The sequence below is a fragment of the Poecilia latipinna genome, unplaced genomic scaffold (assembly GCF_001443285.1).
Source record: "Poecilia latipinna isolate Pla-1442-1.1 unplaced genomic scaffold, P_latipinna-1.0 Scaffold208, whole genome shotgun sequence".
In the NCBI taxonomy this organism is placed as follows: domain Eukaryota; kingdom Metazoa; phylum Chordata; class Actinopteri; order Cyprinodontiformes; family Poeciliidae; genus Poecilia; species Poecilia latipinna.
In genome coordinates, this window is record NW_015112824.1 from 244,497 (window position 1) to 264,792 (window position 20,296).

Below are 20,296 nucleotides of genomic sequence, written 5' to 3' on the forward strand. Positions count from 1 at the left end.
AATACAAACACTTTATTTGAGAGAGAGCTCAGATATACAGTAGCTCTCTCAAGTTTTATCTGACGGCCACAAGCTTTATCCCAGCCACTGCTGCCATGATTTTTGTTGACTTATCACATCAACAAGCGTATTCACCAATGGTTTTATTTTAATTTCATTTTTTAATGGAAACACGGCAATTGCGAACTTGTTTTTATTTGTGTTTGTTTTTTTCCGACATTGGCAGAGTATTGACAAAAATTTGCACACGACGTTTGTCATGGAAACGCAGCTATGAAGTTATTGGAACCCAACTGATTGATGTTTTCATGTTTAATGGTGAGAGATTAGAAACCCCCAGTGAGCCTCCGGTGGCCAGTCTCCTCCTCCCTGTGTGCTGTAGGCGGGCCCCGGGCCCCTCCCTCTCCGTCTGCATTAAATCCTCCAGCTCCTGTCCGGGTGCAACACACTGCAGTCTCCATCAGCCCTCCGCACTGCGCTCTCTATGCAGGTGGGAAATAGCTACACACACACACAGGACAGTCACAATGTAAGTATTTACAACATATCAGGAGATTGAAATACTTTATTTTTTTCTAAACTCCTCAGTAAGGTACATTTGATTTCTAATGTTGTTGAATTCCCTTTACCGGCTTGACGTGCAGGTAAAGTTGAGGTTTGCGTCATTTATTTTTTTCTTCTTCTTAAGCAGCGCACGCGTGTATGCATTATCTGAAACGGTGCGTTGGTGCTTCAGTCATATTTAGAGACCTTACTTATTATTATTACTATACATTTTAAAGCTCCTGGCATTCTTTGCTGGTTCCAAACATACTCGGGTAAGGAAGATGGAGTCCTTATGCTCGCTGCTCCTTCCTGACCTTAAAACGCCTTTGGTTTGCAGAGCAGACTGATGATGCAGCAGATTTCTCTCCCTCTCTCCTCGGTGCAGCAGCAGCAGCAGCAGCAGGAACACGTGTCCAGTTTCATCTCTGCAGTGATGAAACCCAGTCCTGACTGCAGCAGCAGCAACAGCGTCTTACCTGACAGACACCTTCCTCTCTCCTCCTCCTCATTTGACTTTTTTTTTTTTAGTTTTACATCTTTGTTTTCTCCGCCATGTTTTCTTTGCTTTTCCACTTTCTGAACGCTGTGTGGAACATTTGCAGCTACTTCTTTAAAGCTTTTTTCAACGTGGCCTGAGCCAAACAAACAAGAAAAAACAGATTGTTTATATGAAGAAACGTCTTTATGTGCTCTTTTTCCAGGGCTTTCTTCATTGCCGTAGCTATTTTGTCCCTGGTGGTTTCCATTGAAAGCAGCGTGGGGTAAGTTGATGGCTTCAGTTATTAGTGCAAACACAACATAGATCACGATCAGTCATAATTTCAACCTGAACTCTAAACCAATGCTGGGGAAAATCTCGTAAAACGGTCCACCTAGGGACTTTCTTTGAGATTTTACAGATGCAGCTCAAATCAATCAAAATCGATCAATGTTTAATTAAAACACTAAATTATTTCAGTAATTTTGTTCTAAAAGTGACACTGTTCTCAGAGTGGTGCATCCAAGCATATTAATGGAAAGTTCAGTGGAAGGAAAAGCTGTGATAGAAAAAGACTCACAACTGTTAGGGTTATATTTGGGGCTAAAAATACAAAAAAGTTAGTGCTGAGTCATGGTCTAAAAGTGTCAAAAGTGTATGAATTGTCACTTTGTTTACGTGTTTGATTTTGATAAAGTTAAACACTAACACAGTTTTGTACAATCCAGACTGGACACGTTTTATTTCCCTTTAGCCGCAAAGTTCCATGGACTGACAGACTTCCTGAAGCATTCTACATGCCCGGCTCCATGTGGATTTTATTAAGTGGACACGTGTTTACAGTATAACAATTTATAATAATTCACAAATGTGTATTTAAGAGGAAAATCAGCTGAACAGATTTAGCACAAATATGGTTCCCAGCACTATACTGGCAATGAAATATGTTTAATATCTACTTAAAGGCTATTTTCAAAAGGCACTTTCGACTCATCGGGCTTATGTTCTAATTTATTGATTCCGACTGTAAATTAGGGCGTTTATCATATCGTTTATCGTGAAAAATTTATCATGATCAGAATTTTAATTTATCGTTGCCTTGATGAATTCCAATTAATGTTAAATAGAAAACCAAACAGACAGTGTTATGAGAGAAGTTATATTTAATGTTTACTCCACTGTTCCATGAGAGCATCAGTAAAGATGAGTACATTTAAAAATATGATTAAATACCATTACTGTGTAGTTTTTATAAGTCACACTTCTTTAACTCACTGTTGTCTTGAAGAAGGCGATTTTAGACTGGAATGTTTTTCTAGAGAACTATTTCTGTTTGATGTCAAGCAGTCACAATTTTTAAAAAGAAAGTAATTTATACATTTTTTTTCGTTATCACAGTAGCACCACAAAATATCACAATAAAATTCTAAAACACTGTGACTGTAAATGCTTGGCCCCCCCCCCCCCTCTATGTTGCAGACCAAGCACCAACACCAGCTTCTGCACTGAGTCTAAGGAATGTCTGGAATATGAACTGGTCTGCAAAACGGACGAGTATGAAGTGAGTCTGAACCTCCAACAAGAAGCTAAAACACAACTTTTTTTCCCCCTCTCCTCACATTTGTGTGTGTGTGTTCAGGTGCGACACCTTACCCCCACTCGCTGGGTGTCGACAGATGCCGAAGCCTACTTCATGGGAGTGGGAGCAGCCATGGCTTTCAGGAGACTCTTCCAGTACATCAACGGAGCTAACGATGAAGGTGAGAACACGAGAGGAAGAGTGCAACTGAGCACGTAGACACTGTTTTATTTGATTTATTTATTTTTCTTTCTGTGGTTGTGTGGGGGTTTCCCGGTTTAGGCTTGAAGATGGAGATGACCGCCCCGGTACTGGTGAAGGTCCCAGAGGAAACCAAGCTCTGGGAGCCGGCCGTCTACACACTCAACTTCCCGCTGCCGGCGGCCTATCAGGACAAACCGCCCGCGCCCACCAACGACAAGGTGAGCGTGCAGGAAGCTGGGACTGCAGAAGGATGCGGTTTCCTTTGTGATTGTCGGTTTGAAGGTTAAACTCTGCGGCGCTTTGAAGGGCAGTGCAGAATTCGATCAGGGCGTTTTACTTAGAGATCAATAGGAAGCACCGAAGCAGAAAACTGAGCTTGACAGCAGAGCAGCTTTCACTCAGAGGAAGAGGAATAATGGGAGTAAACGTGGCACCTGAAAGGGAACGTTTTTAGAGCTTTACATCATGCTATAATGTGATTGCTTCATCCTGGAGTGTTGTTGATTCTTTCATGCATGTTTGAGAAATCCTTGAATCTCCCGTGGCGACCAGTCAGCTGTGCAAACACCTGGTGGAAGCACACCTGCTGAGCTCTTTATGAGAGTACGACGACCTTTCAGGGTCATAGTAGATAGGAAAAAAAGGACCAGAATGTTTCTGACAAAAACTCTGACATTTTGAGATTAATCTCAAAAATTTTCTAGAAAGAAATGTGGAAATTTCTGAGATTAATCTCAAAATATCAGAGTTTTTTTTCTTGCAAATTTTGGAGTTTTGGAGCTCAGAAATGTCCTTGTTTTTTCTAGAAAAATTCCCAGATTATTCTCATAATTTCTTAGTTTTTTTTGGCTGAAATTTACTCCTTTTTTTGTCTATCGACAAAAGCCCTATACGTCTTATACAAGCTACTTCTCAGTCCAGCACTGGTAAAAATCATTGTTAAAGGGTTAATAGAGTATTGATGTTGTGATGACTTCCTGAAGGCGGAGCTTCAGAAAGAACAGGAGCTTCTTAAAGAGATGGAGGCCCCAATTTCAAGGCGTTAAGTTACAAAGTTACATTTCTCTTACATCAGATTTGATACATATATAGCAACTGAAGGTAACATAGTTACTTAATTGTGCTATAAAATGAAACTTTGTGGCTAGAAAATACGTAATACCCCTTTAAAAAAATATTCACATTTTCATTCAGGACATTTGGCTTTTATTGGGCTTTTGTGCACAAAGCAGTTGATTATTTTTAAGTGGATAGAAAGTGGTTAATAGGTTTTACAAGTAAAAATCTTAAAAAGAGTGGCATAAATATTTGTTCAGCCCCTCCAATTAAATACATTATAGAACTTCCTTTTGCTGCCGTTGCTGTTTTAAATCTGTTTTTATGTGCAAGTCAGTAATACTTTATTTATATTGTAGGTCTTGATCCGTGGACCTCAAGGCCCTAATCCAGAGATGTAGATTGGAATCAGTCCATAAAGAGATCCCAATATGTTGAAATGCACTGGCAGCCAATGACATTTCATTAGAATCGTCACATGATTTTCTGACTTTTCAAACTCAAAAATGTTCAAGTTTTTCTAGAAAATTTCTGAGATTAACCTCAAAGTTTTAGTTCTAGCAAATTTTGGGCTTTTCAAACTCAGAGATTCTCTTGTTTTTCTAGACAATATCTGAAGTTTTTTCTGGTGGAAATTCTGTCTTTTTTTTCTGGCCCTAATACGCCATCGTACATGGAAGACCAAAGGTCTCACCGCTGCGGGTTGGTTGCAGTTTTTGCTGCTCACTGGTGTTTTCCTCGCTCTGGGTGCCCAGGTGTATTTTACGGCGATGCCGGACATGGATGTGTATGTGAGGAGCTACGGAGGCTGGATGCTGTCGGTCACCTCCAGGCTTCACTCCCACCTGCTGACCAAAGAGCTGGAGCGAGTTCACGCCTCCTACAACCACACCTACCACTATGGAGTCGGTTACGACAGGTAGGACGCGTGTTGCTTCCGTCCCGTTTGTCCCAGCAGTTTCTGTCTTTAAGCTTTCCGACATACTCCTGTTTTCCTCTCCCCTGTGTTTCTGCAGTCCCTTGAAGCTGCTGAACCGGCATAACGAGGTGTGGTACGTGGCCGAAGGGGAACCGGTGTGCACAGACCCACGGGAGCCCACTCCCGCACACACTCCCCGGCCCACGCCGACCCACTTGCTCACGGACTCGCCGTCAGAGATGCTGTCCGACTCGCCCTACCTCCCTCCGTCCAACCTGTCCTCAAACACCACCTTTAACTCCTCCTCTTCCTCCCTGCTGCCCTCCGACCCCTCGGCCATCCTCCCGTCCGAAACCCCGGCGAGCAACTCATCCGAGCCTCACACCGAGGCCGCGTTCAGTCACCCTCCGTCCTCCGCCCTCATGGCAGAGGACCCGACGGTGGCCAACGCCTCGGTCCCGGCCTCCGCCAGCCCTTCACTGGAGCTGGAGCGCGAGGCCGGCGCGTGGAACTTCACGACCAGTAGCTCCGTGGACACACAGGCTAACGCTGGCACCGAGGTCCAACCAGACGACGCCCATTAGCAACACTGAAGCTTTCGATGTTAGATATACAGAAGAGATGCACTCTTTGGTTGTTTATTTCTCTAATATGCAATCTGCTCTCATTTTACCACAGCTTTGTTCCTGCTCCACCCAGAGTATCTGTTCACTGTGTCACTCCCAAGTTACCTAACTGCTGCATTACAGGTAGATGTGAGGTTAAACTATATTAATCAGATTTAACTGTTAGGACTTAAATCTGCTTTAATCTGATAAACACAATGCAGGGATTAACTACAGTAGACCGTTACGTCTGTAGAAAGTGAACTGTCTTGATGTGAAGAAGTTTGACTTTCTGCTCAGCTCCATCGCCGACTTTCTTCTTCTGCTGTAAGTGTGGCGACATATCAGTGCAGTCATTGTAAAACCAGCGTGTGCTTTCAACGGGATCTTTGCTGCACAAATAATCACACTAAAGTGTTAACTTAAGAACAAAGTAATAACATTTTAGCATTTTTTCCTGCATTTTATTATTTAATTTAGCTTCCAGGGAAGGAAAGAGCCATCTAAAAGTGCAAGTGAAGTAAGCAGTCCTACTTAAAGCACTAAACGTAGCTGGGGCTACATAAATGCTTAGTTTTTTCTTTAAAACTGAGCATGGTTAAAACAACTCCAACACAAGTTAATCTGTCTTTCCCACAGAGAAGTATTATTCACTTCACTCTGCTTGAAATAAAACCATTTAACAAATCTTTCTGCTTTCATTAAACTGGCATTGTTCTTGAAAAATGTCTCTAAAAAAAGTGTAATTATGTTCTTTAAAACTGCACCAAAGATCCCAGAGAAACACGCTGCATCAAACCAATGCAATAAAATGTATGTATGTAACTTAAAAAATAATCATTCGGTTGCAATGCATCTCAGAGCTACGTGGTAAATCTACTGAGGAAGCTGCAATAAAATGGTACACACTTATGAATTATTGACTTGAATCAGTTACACATCTCAACTTCACTCAATTGGCCTCGATTTTTCCCGACAATCTGAAAACAAGAAGCTTCAGGAGGGCTGTAGTGACGTACGAATGATTAGTTAGCTGTAAGTGTAGGCACTTTAAGTGTGAATGCAGTGTGACGTTATTAAATGTGTGGAAGGAGAGAATGGCAAATAAATGTGGGCAAAACTTCAGCAACTACTAGCTTAATATACTTTAGCATACAGATTCAATGCCTCTGGCTCTGCTAGAAGGAAATTCATGCTAGCTTAGAAGCTACTTCAGGCCATTTACAATTGAAGTAAAAATATTTCAAGCTTTTATTTTTTTTGTATTTTTAATGACTACAGGTAAGGAAAGAAAACCTCAAATTCGGTGTCAGAAAATTAGAACATTATTTTGGACCAATCAAAAACGGATCCTTTAAGTCTAAATATCAAGCTAATGAAAAGTATAGATGTCAACACACTCAAATGTGGTTTTTCAGCTGTATCGAAGTTAGTTTATTTCGTAAAACTGCAACGATAAACACTTATTTGCCTGCAAGTCATGTGATTAGCACCGGATGTTGCTACGTGCCTGAAAGACGAAGAAGACGACAGGAAGTGGTAGGAGGATGATGGCGCATGTTTTTTAATGACTTATCGCGTGAACAGCCTTATTCAAGTGTAATTTTAATTGCGTTTCTAAGTTAATGAAAACACACAGCAGTTACGAAATTCGGTTTTTTACAACATTTGGAGAAAATAACGTTGTGTGAACATTTAATGAAAAGACAGTGGCTGTTTAGCCGATCAGAGACATTTTAAAGGCTGAGTGAAACCTTTGCAGTTGTTTTGAGTTAATTAGCTGATTAGGGTGTGACACCATGAGTTTCCATTAATGTCCTTTTTCCACAGTATTCTAATTTTCTGAGATACTAAATTTTAGGTTTTTGTCCGTCAGCCACCATAATCAGGTGACTGGGAGGAATTACTGCACTTTAATGCAATATTCAAACTTTTAAAAATTACACGAATAATTCAAGCGACGTAGCTAGCTTTCTTTTACTCAGACTCAGTTTTGGTTTCTCCTTTTGAGATTTATTGTAGTGTTCAAAATGCATCATGCACATTTCTGAAATAAAAAAAATTGAATTAAGTAATCGACTCAGATCCAAGTTTGTATTTATTTGTCGGCTATCAGCACTCATCTCCACCTGAGAGCACGACAGTCCAGGTTCCTCTCACACATCATTCGGTATTATGCTGAAAGTTTACTGTACAAAAACATTTTTTTAGATCAGCATCTAATGCTCACACATGGTAAGTTTCATTAAATCACAAGCTTACATTGTGATATCGTTTCACCACATAGAGTAAAGAACCATTCATGCTGCAGTTATGAAAACTGCCAGAAATAAATAACATCCGAACGGCATCCTCCTTCATCTCTGCGTCACTTGTTTATGGCTATTTAATGTGCTTTCATCCACATGGCAACAGGTACTGGGAGAGTTAACATCAAAGTAAAAAAATAAGTAAATAAATAAATAAAAAATCAAAAGTTCAGTCAGTCGATTTGTCTTCAAAGGCATTTTCAGAGGCCAAGAGAAACAGGAACTATCCAAAAGTTTTTTTTTTTTTTTTTTTTTTATGTGCAAATCAAAAAGTGTTGGATTTTCTTTCAACAGAAAAGCTCAAGTTTGAACTTCAAACAATTAATGGGTATAAATTGAGTAAATCAGCAACCTTTTTTAAAAGAAATGCTCCACTTCCTCCTTTAGAATATGTTTCTGTTCTGCTATATTTGCACAGTGGACATTTTTAAAGATGTAAAGGGAATAGAAGTTTATTTTTTTTGTACTTAAAAAAATTTAACACACGAGGATCCATCTGTGTTCACATAAATATCCGAATAGCTTTTTCACTGTAATAATCTAAGTACAGCCATCCTCACTTGGAGACGGCCACCTTCTTGGTGACGCTAGCCCTCCTGCTGCTGCCGCCTCCTGCTCCGCCGCCGCCGCCGCCCTGCCACAGCTGGCTGGGGATGGTGAAGGCGTCGACGCTCATCCCCATGGTTTTTGATGGGATGGAGCTGAACTGCTTCCTGTCGGAGCTGTATTTGAAGATGGACTCCACCTGGCCAGAGCTGACGTAGCGCGGCCCCACGCCCGCCAGCCGCACCAGCTCCTGGGTGTCGGGGTTCATGGTGTAAACGCCCCTGAACTGACAGTTGGAGTCACGGAAGAGAATGAGGAAGTGGTTGGCGGAGCTCTTCTCCATTTCCTGGAGGAGCAGCAGAGTGAAGAAATTTACGTCTTTAATTATGATTTTTACACACCATCAGAAGAGTTTCTGTAAATTAAAAAGAAGAAGAAATTAAACCCCCCACCTCGACTATCTTGTTTTTCTGTGACTCGTTCACCTTTCCGGCCAGGCAGCAGCGCGACAAAGCGTTGTGAATAATGAACTTATTAGACTTGAAGCTTGGCTCTTTAAAGAGTTTTGGACCTGCAAAATAGAAAGCCATTTCAATCTGGAAAGACTCAGACGGAGAACAAGGAACAATTAAAAGATTTAATGACAGCAATGAATAACGGTTCTTTGGCGCTCGGGCCCCGGCAGCTGATTTGAGCTGAGATTTGATGTGAACTCGATGAACATCCCGATAACTGATTAGGGATGCTCTCCCCCGGGGCCCGACACTGGTGGTGGTGGTCAGGAAGGGTTCCATCCTGGAGAACCGAAGGATGAGGGTGGAGATGGGGAGGTGGTGGGTTGAACGCAGCTGGGAAGCGTCTGACGGTTTGGGTGTGGATCCTTTTATGCAGAGCCTGATTGCTGATTGAACGTGCAGGGTGAGGTCCAGGCTGAGGACGGGGATGAGCATGACGTCGATGGGTGAACGGAGGGGGCGGAGTCTTCCAGCTTGAACTTCAGCTAAAGCTCCATGACCAAAAACTGAAAATTACGGCATTCAAACACGTGATGTTTCCACCTTTTACTTTCTCCTTCGCTCACTAAGATCTATCTACAGTTTTTCTTTTTTCTTCTTATCAGTAGGAGTATTTTGTTTGTACTTTACCGCCAGCCTCAACAACTGACGTCATGTCAATTTATTATTTTATAGATTTACATTCAGATGGGAAAAGTAGACGACTTTATCAACATCTTTAGGTGACATCTACTTTATCTCTGATTTATCCAACAAAAGAACTGATCAATATAAATGAGAGGAATTGTTTCCTTGGAAGGAAAAGTGATTCACATTTACCAGCAGGAGACTCTGACATGGTGCTAATATTCCTTACAACACTGAACACACGTCTGCACCGTTTACTGCTGTACCTGTGTATTCTGGGGCAGGCGAGGTCCCGTTGGAGCCAGACTCCCAGTCTTTGTCTCCGTTCTGATTTATGGGTCTGCTTGGGGTCACACATCGTGAAGGTGAATCAACACGGCTGCTGGAGGGAACACAAACAGCACAACACTGAGCCTTTGTCTCATTACACGACCCGATTCATCTGGAGGAACGAGACCCGGGGACGGGGGGCCTCAGCTGCAAATCTTCCCTCTTTATTGAATATGGAAAGTAGCGTTTTGCTAAATCCGATGTGTTTACAGCAGTATTGTAAGTTATGTGTTGGGGCCATTGTTGATAGAAAAAAGAGGAGGAGTAAATTTACAGAAAAAAATGCAGGGACTTTCTTGAAAAAACGTGGAAAGTTTTGAGCTGAAAAAGTTCAAAATACATTATATGTACTTTGTTTTTGAATAATTTTTTACAGTAAATTGCAGAGATGTTCTTAGCCAAGATTTTTCAAGTTGTGATAGTTTGTGACCCTGTTGGCAGAAATTATATGCAAATTTCCTGTCCAATAACATTCCATGACCAAATCTCTTCAGTTTGAGTAACAAAAACGATGAAAAATCAACATTTCTATTTTTTATTTTTTTTTGCTTGAAATATTGACGTTGGAACATTGGGTCTTATTTTGAGGAAAAGACACAGTCTGACACGACGTCGTACCTCTGGGCTTTCTTCGTGGAGTCGTTGCTGTTTCCAGGCTCGTCTGTAGCTGCAAGGTTTAGCGAGGAGTGTGAGTAGACCTTTGTCAGCTGAGAACCTGAGGAAACAAAAGTTCAGTCAGTTCTAACGATTGATACATGCCGCTACTTCATTTTTTTTCTCCTTCTTCTTCTTTCTTATTTTACCAGCAGCTCCTTTGGCCGGACTCAGAGACAGCTTGGTTTCCTCCCGGGTCATGCTGCGAGGCCGTGAGCGGGTTTTCTTTGTGGCCGTTCGACCCGGGTGGTTGGTCGTTTTCTGCTTCAGAACTTTATCCAGGTCCTCCATGATTCTCAGCTGCTGCCGCCGCTCGTACTCCCCTCGCGTGAAGTCGTCACGGCGTGCTGGGGTGGCAGGAGGAGTGGGGGACGGCGAGGTGTTGGAGGGCGACGCCGCTCTTCTTTCAGAGGATGCTGGTCTGAGGACCAGAAGGAAGAAGGTTTACGTTACGTTAGCGGCTTGACTTGAAGTATTTAAATAACAGAAAGTCTGCAGACGGTCCACCTGTTTTCTCTCTCCTGCTCATGCCATTGTCTCCTCCGTTTCAGCTCCTCTGTCCTCTTCTGTTGTCTTTCTAGCAGCAGAGCTCTCCGCTGAGCCATCTCCCCTTCACTGTGAACATCCTCCTGCAAACACACAAATGCACCATCATCCATGTAACTGCCAAACTGGGCCTCTCTCTTTAAGAAGCTCCTGCTCTTTCCTGCTCCCTGCTTTCTGCACAGCATCACAACAGTACTCCTTTAAAAAGCCATTTACAACTGTCTGCAATGAGAAGTACTTTGTAGTTTTAATAATTTATTGAGCTCAATGCACACTTTGATAATTAGCATCAACTGGAATGCTTGTGTTGATTGAACTGAAATGACTTTTTTTTGCAAAGTGCCTCGAGGCAACATTTATTGTGAAATGGTGATATATAAAAATAACTGAATTGAATTAAATAGCTTTCTTTATATTGAGATTAAATTAGTCACTGGTTGGTTGCACTGGATTTTAGTTAAAAGTATCTTTTCAGAGTTTTATTTGTAAAACAAAACGTTGAAAATCAAGTTTAATTTTCCTTCCACCTTATAGTTATGAATCAGTCTGCGTTGGCCTATCATATGCTTTATGAAATAGGGAACTACAAATTCTATGTTTTGTTTTTCTGTTCTTATTTATGCTTGGAAAATACCTAAACAAACTCTGTACATGTAGCGAGTAAACAGGGACTCAGGGAAACAATGAAAAGCAGAGAGTTTTAGAAAACTACATTTGTTCCTGAGCTTTCAGATATGCTGAACTGCTGTGATTTTGTTGCTGTGCAGCATTTTAAACACTAACCTTAAAGAAGAACCCGACTCCTCCTCTTGTCCCGTCTTCTTCTTTCTTCTCCCCACCTGGTTCTGCTGCCTCGGTGAATCCACTGCGCTCCTCTGCTGGTTCTGTTTGTACTTCTGGCCCATCGCTGCCCTCTGCAGCTCGATTAAGTAGGTTTGTTGCGTCTTGCTGTTGAGGAACTGGTTCTCTTGCAGCCTCCGCAGCAGATTCTGTGTGGTCACTCATGGAATCAGAGGAAAACTCCTGGCCCTCATCAGTTGGTTCATCGCTGCCCCCTTCTGGCCCTCTCACAGATGACAGGGACACCTCAATCAGGCTGCAGGGCTGCCTAGGACCGTTGTCTCTTTCTCCTTCACCTCCTGCGCTGAACGCAGCAGAAAGGGACAGTGTGTCGCTCTCAAACGAGCACTCAGAAGGAGCGCCGGAGCTGCTGCCTCCAGCGGCCCTCGACCTCTCTTGTCTGAACTGAGGCAAGACCGGCAGTGCTCCAACGGACTCTGAGTCCTCCTGCTCCAGCTCCAGGCTGAACTGGGTGGGCGTCTCACTCGAGCCCGTGTCTGAGGTGTTCTCATCAGGAGGAGGCGGCGGAGGCTGCTGAGTGGGCTGAGGAGGCTCCTGAGGGGTCCGAGGTCCACCGATGCGGAAGGAAGACGATGTCTGGACTTGACACTTGCTGGGAGAGACACGGCGCAGGTGCGGGATGGTGTCCACGTTCTGGGTTGGCATCAAAACGCGGTTGAGCGGAGGGAACTTGAGTTCAGAGGGCCGTGGGTGGGGCTGGTGGTGGTGGGGACGGGTGCTGTGTTTGGGGCTGCGAGGAGAGGAGGAGGAGTGGAGCTTGGTTCGAGGAGCTGGGCATGAGCTGGAGATGATCGCTTTGGGAGAGGCGGAGGAGGAAGGAAGGTGGGAGCGGCGGGATGGGGAGGAGGCAGATGGGGTGTTAGAAGCAGCAGGGATCACCCAGGCCTTAGTGGTGCTCCTGGAGGGAGTCCTGGTTGGTGTTCTTGGTGGCGTCTTTGTTGGTGTGTGAGGAGGAGTTTTGGAGCTACTTCGTGGGGTGGTTTTGGGCGTATTCCTCGGTCTTTGGTTGCTCATGAGCTGCTGCTGCTGTTCCGTAAGTTTCTGCATGTCTTTTTGGAGAGACTGCAGGGCTTCACTCAACTTCTGCACCACCTCATTGTATTCCACGATGACACCCTCCCCTCCTTTCTCTGTGCCTTTTTTTTCTCCCATCTCTGCTCCTTTTTCTTTCTCACCTGCTTTCTTACTGTCCACAGAGAAGGTGACCTGTTTCTCCAAACGAGGAGGGTTGGAAACGGGCGGCTTGTCTTTCTCCGTCTCCTTCTCCTCCTCCTGTTTCAGTTGCTCCTCCATTCGAGTCAGACGCTCCTCAAGGGTCAAGCCATCCTCTTCTGCGCCCTCCACTCCCCCCTCACCTTGCTCTCTTTTCAGCTGAAGGAAAGCATTTTTTCCAAGTCTCTGCCTGTGCCTTGCAAAAATAGCTTCGATGCGTCTCTTTTGGGCCTCGATATTTTTGCGCTTCTCTTCAAGTCGGGCACCCAGCTCCCAGGCTTCAGAGCCCGGCTCTGGCCCTCTGGGACCCGGACTCCCCTGCTGACTGAACACTGGTGTGGAGGGAGTGTATGGAGTGCCTGGGGTTGGGGTTGTTGGGGTCGGAGCAGAAGTCAACTCTTCCCCGGGAGTGGCGGGGTGTCTCCGTCTGTTGTCTCGGCGCTCAGCGAAGCTCGTCATGCGTGGGCTGCTGTTGCTGTGACTCTCTCTGCCGGCAGATGGCCGAATATTCCCGGGGGCGTTTCTCGGAGCGTCATCCGATGCTTCGGATGAGTCAATGCTGCCATCTCTCAAGACAGAGTCATCGTCACGCGACATATCAGAGTGCTTTCTTGATCTCTCTCTCCGACCTTGTCTTTCAGCACTCCCAGCATCCCCTCTGACCGGTCGGTACTGGACGCCAGAGCGACAGGGAGCTGAGCTGCTGAGCAGGGGGCCGTCCTCTTCAGGGGAGTGCAGAAAAAACCCTGCAGGAGCTCCCTCTGGGCACAGCCTTGGCTCCGGCCGGCTTGTAAACCCATCTCGTCCACTCTTCTCAGTCGGTCTTCCCTTCTTCCTATCTTTGCCACCGGGTATGTGAACCACCTGCCGGGCCTCCTCGATGGTCGGCAGCTCTCCCAAAGGTGCCGTTTGTGCATAGGGGACCCAGGAGGAACGCTGTGAAGGGGCTGAGGCGCTGACCAGGTGGCTCAGGTCCTCTGGAGGGCTGAAGGGGACGCGAGTCATCCCTGCTGCCGCTGCCGGTGAGCTCAGAGCCGGGATGCCCGTGGCGAGGTTGTCGGTGCTGACAGAGCGAAAGATAGAATCTATTGGGTTTCCCATGACAATGTCAACATCACTGTCCAGGCCGAATGGGATGCTGAAAGTCACTGCTGACAGAGGACGACTGCAGAGTGGTGGGTGATGACACAGAGATGGATGCCAATGAGCGTTTGAGAAGCAGAAACCACAGAAGCCAACATAAGAAGAGTAAAGAAATTAAAATACGAATACGACACGTTTACAATACTAAAACAAAAAGCTTTCGTGTTTATGTACCTGATTTGTTTCTTTGTCCAGCTCTTGTTTTCTGCAAAGGGTCGTTGAACACAATCAATGAAAGTGTAAGAAAGTGTACAGTGCTGCTGGGATGCAAAGTGTAGATTATCATACCTGGAGACACTGGGGAGGAGATGGGCACAAAAGGCTGTTTGAAGATGAATGATGGAGAGCCACTACCAGAGAAATAACAGAGTTAGAGACATCCGATTATTTAGCTTCTGGCATTTCTGAGTGTTTACGTTTAACAGACAAATTTACTGATAGCAAGCAAACATGATAAACATCTCTTAAATAACTTGAAACAGAAAAAAGTTTAATATAATCCCTTTACATTGACTCCCTTTTAGCACAAATTAGACTTCACTCACACCTCAGATTTGAATCTAAATCTACGAAACTCTCTTTTCAGGTTACTCCAAATGTCCTTGTAGAATCTATCTATGCAAATGACAGCAATGGATGTCAAAACGTGAGAAGTCCAAAGCCTCGGCTATACGTTCGCACGTGAAATGTCTTGAGAGAATTAGAACACGAAGAACCTTGAACAGACTTTTTATTCCCTCATTTGAGGTAAAACATCATTCACTGCAGCTTTTATTTTAACAATGGACGTCTCAGCAAACCATAGCAGAAGTGCATGTCTAATTCAATTGTATTTACTAGTTTTCCATCATTTTAGAGTAACAATCGCATCTATGTGTTTTTATCAATTGCAAATGATTTTGCAATGAAATGTTTTCCAATACCAAATGCATCAAGTGTGTCTAACAGGAAGCTGGAAGCTGGTACCTGTTGCTGTTCCCGCTGACAGGACTTGTACAGTCAAGTAATCCTGAGACATCTAGAAGATACACAAACAAATACAGGGTGAGTCTTACCGAAACGCACGTAGCCATGATTAAAACAAACGAGGGGAGATGGAGGCACTAACCTGTGAGGTCAATGGGTTGGATGGGCTTCACAAAATCAGGTTTCTTCACCTCAAACCACTCCAGCAGCTCTGCTATAAAGCTCATCATATTCAGCTGCAGGGGAATAAATAGTTACACTCCCATTTATTACAATGCTGTCGGGCTAAATGATAAATACTGCTGATTGCCATTATCCAAAGAGCACAACAAACAGCATTCCCACTGAATCCTATGCTAAGGTCTCATGTTGATTGCTAACTAGCGGTCGCTAAGTGATCATTTCTTCTCCGTCCCGGTGCGTCTAAAAAGCTATAAGTCGACCACATCTCACCCGACTGTTGTTCTCCAAGAGGCTTTTTGTAAATACAAACATATACTTGAGAACATCTACACTCTTTCCATCTATAAAGCACTGTGCAAACATTTTAGATTTTTTTTATACTTTGATGTCTACTTAGCCCTCCACTTGTCCACTTTCCTCATTTATTAATAGATAAATGAGGAAATAGCCAGCTGCTAGGAATAAGTGGAAAGGCACCCAAAGTTCAAAATGTGAAAACAGTTAGAAAATTTTGAAAGACAGCAATACCTCTTTAAATGATTAAAGGAAAGTCTGGCATTGCTAGCTTAGAAACTAGCATAGAAACAAAAAGAGAGCTAGCTTAGCAACAAAATAATTAGAAATCACAGATGACACAAGATCTTTGCAGAGTGCTTTATATTTGATATCTAGCAATATCGTCATCACTGTGAAAGATCTGTATGCCTACATGCAGCGCTGGTGGAGCGTAAAGCAGGTCCTCCACAGCCAGGTGGCAGCAGCTCTGTAAGTTGCTCTCACAAAACTCCTTGATCAGCTGCAGATTGTAGACGCTGTCAGCCACAGACATGGTGTCCTTCAGACAAACATCTGGAACCAGAGCAGACAGGAACACATGAAGGTGTGCTTTATGGTGGTAATTCATGTATTATGTTGAATTTATAATCGTTTTAAACCTTTTCATTATTATTCTGACAAAAACAAAAACTTACAGAGTAAATTTTGTCTGCTTTCTAGTGCAAATATCCCTGTACACTTGAAATAAGACAAAACTAATAAGTAACTTTTCAGCTAGATATAGGAACTTGTTATAAGTAAATAAGTCTTTAATACTGATGAAAAAGTACTAGTTAGCAGATGTAACATGGCATTTCATCCATGTAATAAGTGGAATAATCTACCAGCAGAACTAGTCAACATTAAGGAATTATTGACTTAAAACAAGTTTCTATACCTTGCTGTAAGTTAATTTTGTCTTATTTCAAGTGAACAAAGACCTTTGCACTAGAATTCAGACCAATAATACTTTAAATAATTTTGTCTTTTTGCGGTGTGTACATTATCAGATGTTGGCCAATATCTATTTTCCTGTTGTCATTGCTTGACTTCTATAAACACATAAGTTTTAGTTGAACGGTATGTTTTCCTATCTTTCTTAGTTTGATGTTTGGCCAAAAGAAGCAGATTTTCCAACATGTTATTTTTTTCCTTTTCATATAACATTCCTTGTAAGATTATGTTACTGCAAGAAACCATGATTGAGTCTCTTATTTTTGATTTGTTAGACTTTTAACTGCAGTGTATGTTCTTGTTAGTACCCTCTAGAGGTAGCAGGCTGGGGCAGTAGTAGTGTAGAACAGCAGCTATGGCGCAGCCGTTAGACAGATCTTTGACCCCAGAAACCAAAGGGAAAGTGGGAGTCAGCTTGGACTGCACTTTGTCCTTTCTATAGCGAATCTAGAGGAGAACAACACAGGACAGCAAAATATGTTTAGACAGGGAGTTAAAAAAGGAAGAGCTCCCCCAACAGACACAGAAAGACGAGCTCAGACAGGACAGGAGACAGTTGTGTTGAGCACAAATACAAGTACAACTTTGAAGTAGGCTTAAAAGAAGCAAACAAAATAAAGTACAGGGTTCCCATACAGTCTGGGAGAGTCTGGAATTTGTTTAAAGTTATTTCCAGGAAAGTAGAGAACTCTGAAAATGTGCGGAGTTAAAAATACTTTAGCCTAGAATGTCGGCCGTGTGGGAATTAAAGGTAGGAACCCTGTAAACATGAACCAGCCAGTGCAAGCCTTCCATCGCATGAAAACCAAAAGCAATGACTAAAACTGTGAAGCCAGGCAATTTGAAGTTAGAAGAAAATCCCACACAAACAAAGCACAAGCCGCATTTGATAAATACAAACATACACACACATACACCAACCAAATGGCTGCCGGGCAAAGCTCAATCGTGAAAAGAAATGGTCATGAAAAGAGCCTTGGTTAGAAAAATGTGTGTGAAAAACGTGCTATCCAGCATCCATGCAACAAAAACAGAAAAGTTGGACCGCTTCTGGTAGTTTATAGTCTTTGAAATTAAATTAAAAAGCTGTGAATGTTACTGCTTAGATGGTTTATTGTCCAGGTAAGACAAACAGAAAGAAAAAGATGTCGCATGACTTTGAGTGCATTGACTGTAACTTCTGCCGCATTGTTGGAGGAGGTTGAAGATGTTCCATCATCAAACATCGACGATCTGCCTCCTTTAGCACGACTTTCCAACACATGAGTGGGAGTGAGCAGTGCTGAAAGCAGATGATTTAGATCCCAACCATCCCCAACCTCGGGGTTGGAGAGGCTGTTAGTGCGGAATCCTACGGTGGCCACTTCAACGGTTCGCTAAACCCAACTACAAGTTCAAAAACAAAGTGAACTAAGCAAAATTACAAACTACAAAACACAACGACATCAGCAAAACAGTGGAACTAGGTCCCAATAGGAAACTTCTGATTGGACGACACCACTTTCAACTTCAGGACCAGAAGTTATTCTGGGTTTTGTGCGTTTGTTGAAGATATGAATGCTAACGTAGCCACAGGTATCCAAGAATATTTTGAGTCAGGACGTACTATGAAACTCAGCCTTGTTCTTTTTCGCAGCTTGGGCAAAACGTAGCGCTGTGACTGACTTTCCGTCTATCTAAACAAAGATTATTTTACGGTTCTAAAGACAGAAGTGGAATCGTCCAGTCTCTACTGTTTGGCTAATGTCGTTCTGTTTTCTTAATTTGTGCTTGTGCGTAGTTAATGTTGCTGTGTTTTTCAATATGTGGTTGTGTTTTTAAATGTGTAGGCGTGCTTAGTGGTTTGTTGAAGTGGTTTGCACTTGAGGGCCACCGTAAAGGTCAGTCAGTCGGGTCAAAGGTGAGTGGTGTGGCGATGGATCGGTGGGTCAGTCGGATGGGAGTGAGAGAAGAGCGAGGTGTAATACGTTACCACAGGAGGCTTATTCCCCGACTCCTTCAAACAAAAAGCGATAGCATGCTGGATGGGGAGGGATGGCAGAGAGAGGGAAACAGGCATAAATGACAAGGGGGCCGGTCACTATGGAAACCGCCACACCACAACATGGCTCTGCTCTGAAGGCGGAGGAGGAGAGAAGAAGAGAGGTACTGGGCCATGCGGAAGTATTCAGACCTTTTGAGCTTTTACACATTTTGTCACATCATAATCACATTTGGCCAATGACAGAGGCCAATACAAAGTGGGATATATTTATAAAGCTGAGGCAAAAATGATTTAAGGGTTTGTAATGTGACAAATGTGGAAGAGTTCAGAGGGCATGACGACTTATATTTCACCTCCATCTTCTCTTTCCAACACCCCCATTCTCTCCCTCGACTCACTTAATCCGATGATTGAACGTAGACATCAGAAACACATTTACAAGCATCAGTTTGTAACAAAAAAGCACCTACAAATCACGTAACACAAACAAATGCTCCCTTTAACTCCTCAGAGGATGTTTTAACTGTAATGATCCTTCACAAATAAAATAAAATAAAATAAAATAAAATAACTATTTCCCAGGAGGACACATAAGAAATATGTGCGACATTTCCAGCAGGCACAGTAAGGTCAGCCACAGCAGACAGACAGTTTCAGAGACACGAACAGGACAAGAGAGGAGGACACTTACGGGGACTAGTTTCCAGTACCAGCGGTTGGACTGGCACTGCCGGGAAGCAAAGAAAGACAGACAGGCGCACAGGGGGAGAAAAGACACAAGCAGACCGAAGCCGCTGTTAGAAGCTGCATCGTCGCTAAATGTTAGCAATTAGCAATAGTAAGGAGCTTTTGTTATGGTTTTTGGCCCGGCATTAGCTGTTAGACAACCCAAGCTGCGTTTCCATTGACCATACAACTGCGCAATTTGACGTTTTAAAAACGAATTTGCTTAATGAAAACACGGCATTAAAAAAAAAATTAATAAGTTTTGGCACTAGGTTAAGCGATTTTTTTTCTTTTCGCAAAACTGCAACGAAAATGTCTTTTTTCGAGTCGCACAAGTCACGTGATCAACAACCGGATGTTGCCGTTTGCGCAAACCGTGAACGACAGGAAGTGACAGGAGAATGATGGCGCTGTATTTTTTTAATGACTTATTATTGCGTGAAGAAACTTATTCAGGTGTGATTTTAATTACGTTTTCTTACTTAATGGAAACACCACAATTGCGAATTTGTGTTTTTTTTCGATGTTAGCGGAATATTTGCAAAGTTTTGCACACATTTGTAATGGAAACGCAGCTACAGTGTGGTTAGAACAGTGTTTGGTGATGGTTGAGGTTAGCAGAGGAAGGCCAATGAAGGCATTATGCGACTGATCTGTGAACATGCTTTTGTTTTTTTTGTTTTTTTGTTTTTTACCGATTCTTGAACAGGCTGCAGATCGGTGCATGTTTGTGACTTGGGAAGCTCCTCTTCCTCTGTGTTTTCTCTTAACTTCTGGTTCAACTGAAAGTGCAAAACACATGAGAAACAAACACAAAGTTATTACCAAAATAAGAAGAGCATTCTTTAAATCCATCCATCTATTTGTTGACATTCCTTTCCACTGTCGCCATGTGCTTTCAGAGGATGAGGGATTAATGCAAAATCAATGAGAGCATCAACTACAGGCTTCCTTACACAACACCTGTTACCAGTTGGGCTTTTATGATCAACTAGTTTTAAAGTATGAGATATAAATTCATAATGTGGACTTTAAAAG

The 20,296-nt window shown here is 43.0% G+C and overlaps 2 protein-coding genes across 7 annotated transcripts in view; one reads left to right on the top strand and one right to left on the bottom strand.

Moving 5' to 3' along the window:
- Positions 1-293: 293 nt before the first annotated feature.
- soul5l (heme-binding protein soul5, like) lies at positions 294-6,303 on the top strand. 2 transcript variants are annotated; one of them, XM_015031464.1, is made up of 7 exons: positions 294-490; positions 1,248-1,307; positions 2,504-2,585; positions 2,664-2,784; positions 2,886-3,025; positions 4,619-4,782; positions 4,880-6,303. In XM_015031464.1, the coding sequence occupies exons 1-7, from the start codon at positions 309-311 to the stop codon at positions 5,364-5,366; spliced, it is 1,236 nt and encodes a 411-aa protein (XP_014886950.1). In that variant the 5' UTR covers positions 294-308; the 3' UTR covers positions 5,367-6,303. The 2 variants fall into 2 exon arrangements, with proteins under 2 accessions (XP_014886950.1, XP_014886949.1); XM_015031463.1 differs by having other exon boundaries at positions 414-529.
- Positions 6,304-7,051: 748 nt separating this feature from the next.
- LOC106946820 (calmodulin-regulated spectrin-associated protein 3-like) overlaps positions 7,052-20,296 on the bottom strand; it is a 24,109-nt gene continuing 10,864 nt past the window's right edge. Inside the window, exons 4-19 of one of the 5 annotated variants that reach the window (XM_015031459.1) lie at positions 19,954-20,040; positions 19,224-19,259; positions 18,521-18,568; positions 16,857-16,995; positions 15,989-16,128; positions 15,239-15,332; positions 15,097-15,148; positions 14,419-14,480; positions 14,305-14,335; positions 11,698-14,152; positions 10,876-10,997; positions 10,518-10,789; positions 10,333-10,429; positions 9,651-9,763; positions 8,695-8,813; positions 7,052-8,588 (exon numbers count right to left, since the gene is read on the bottom strand). In XM_015031459.1, coding sequence (XP_014886945.1) covers positions 8,253-8,588; positions 8,695-8,813; positions 9,651-9,763; positions 10,333-10,429; positions 10,518-10,789; positions 10,876-10,997; positions 11,698-14,152; positions 14,305-14,335; positions 14,419-14,480; positions 15,097-15,148; positions 15,239-15,332; positions 15,989-16,128; positions 16,857-16,995; positions 18,521-18,568; positions 19,224-19,259; positions 19,954-20,040 — 4,203 coding nt within the window. In that variant the 3' untranslated portion in view covers positions 7,052-8,252. Of the gene's footprint in view, positions 8,589-8,694; positions 8,814-9,650; positions 9,767-10,332; positions 10,430-10,517; positions 10,790-10,875; positions 10,998-11,697; positions 14,153-14,304; positions 14,336-14,418; positions 14,481-15,096; positions 15,149-15,238; positions 15,333-15,988; positions 16,129-16,856; positions 16,996-18,520; positions 18,569-19,223; positions 19,260-19,953; positions 20,041-20,296 lie in introns of all 5 variants that reach the window. The other 4 variants (XM_015031462.1, XM_015031458.1, XM_015031460.1 and 1 more) reach the window with 4 other exon arrangements.

Excerpts from the sequence above, each read along its gene's own strand:
- soul5l (XM_015031464.1), top strand. The coding sequence starts at position 309 with ATGTTTAATGGTGAGAGATTAGAAACCCCCAGTGAGCCTCCGGTGGCC. Across the intron at positions 1,308-2,503 it reads TCCATTGAAAGCAGCGTGGG|ACCAAGCACCAACACCAGCT; the intron begins GTAAGTTGATGG and ends TCTATGTTGCAG. Across the intron at positions 2,586-2,663 it reads GCAAAACGGACGAGTATGAA|GTGCGACACCTTACCCCCAC; the intron begins GTGAGTCTGAAC and ends GTGTGTGTTCAG.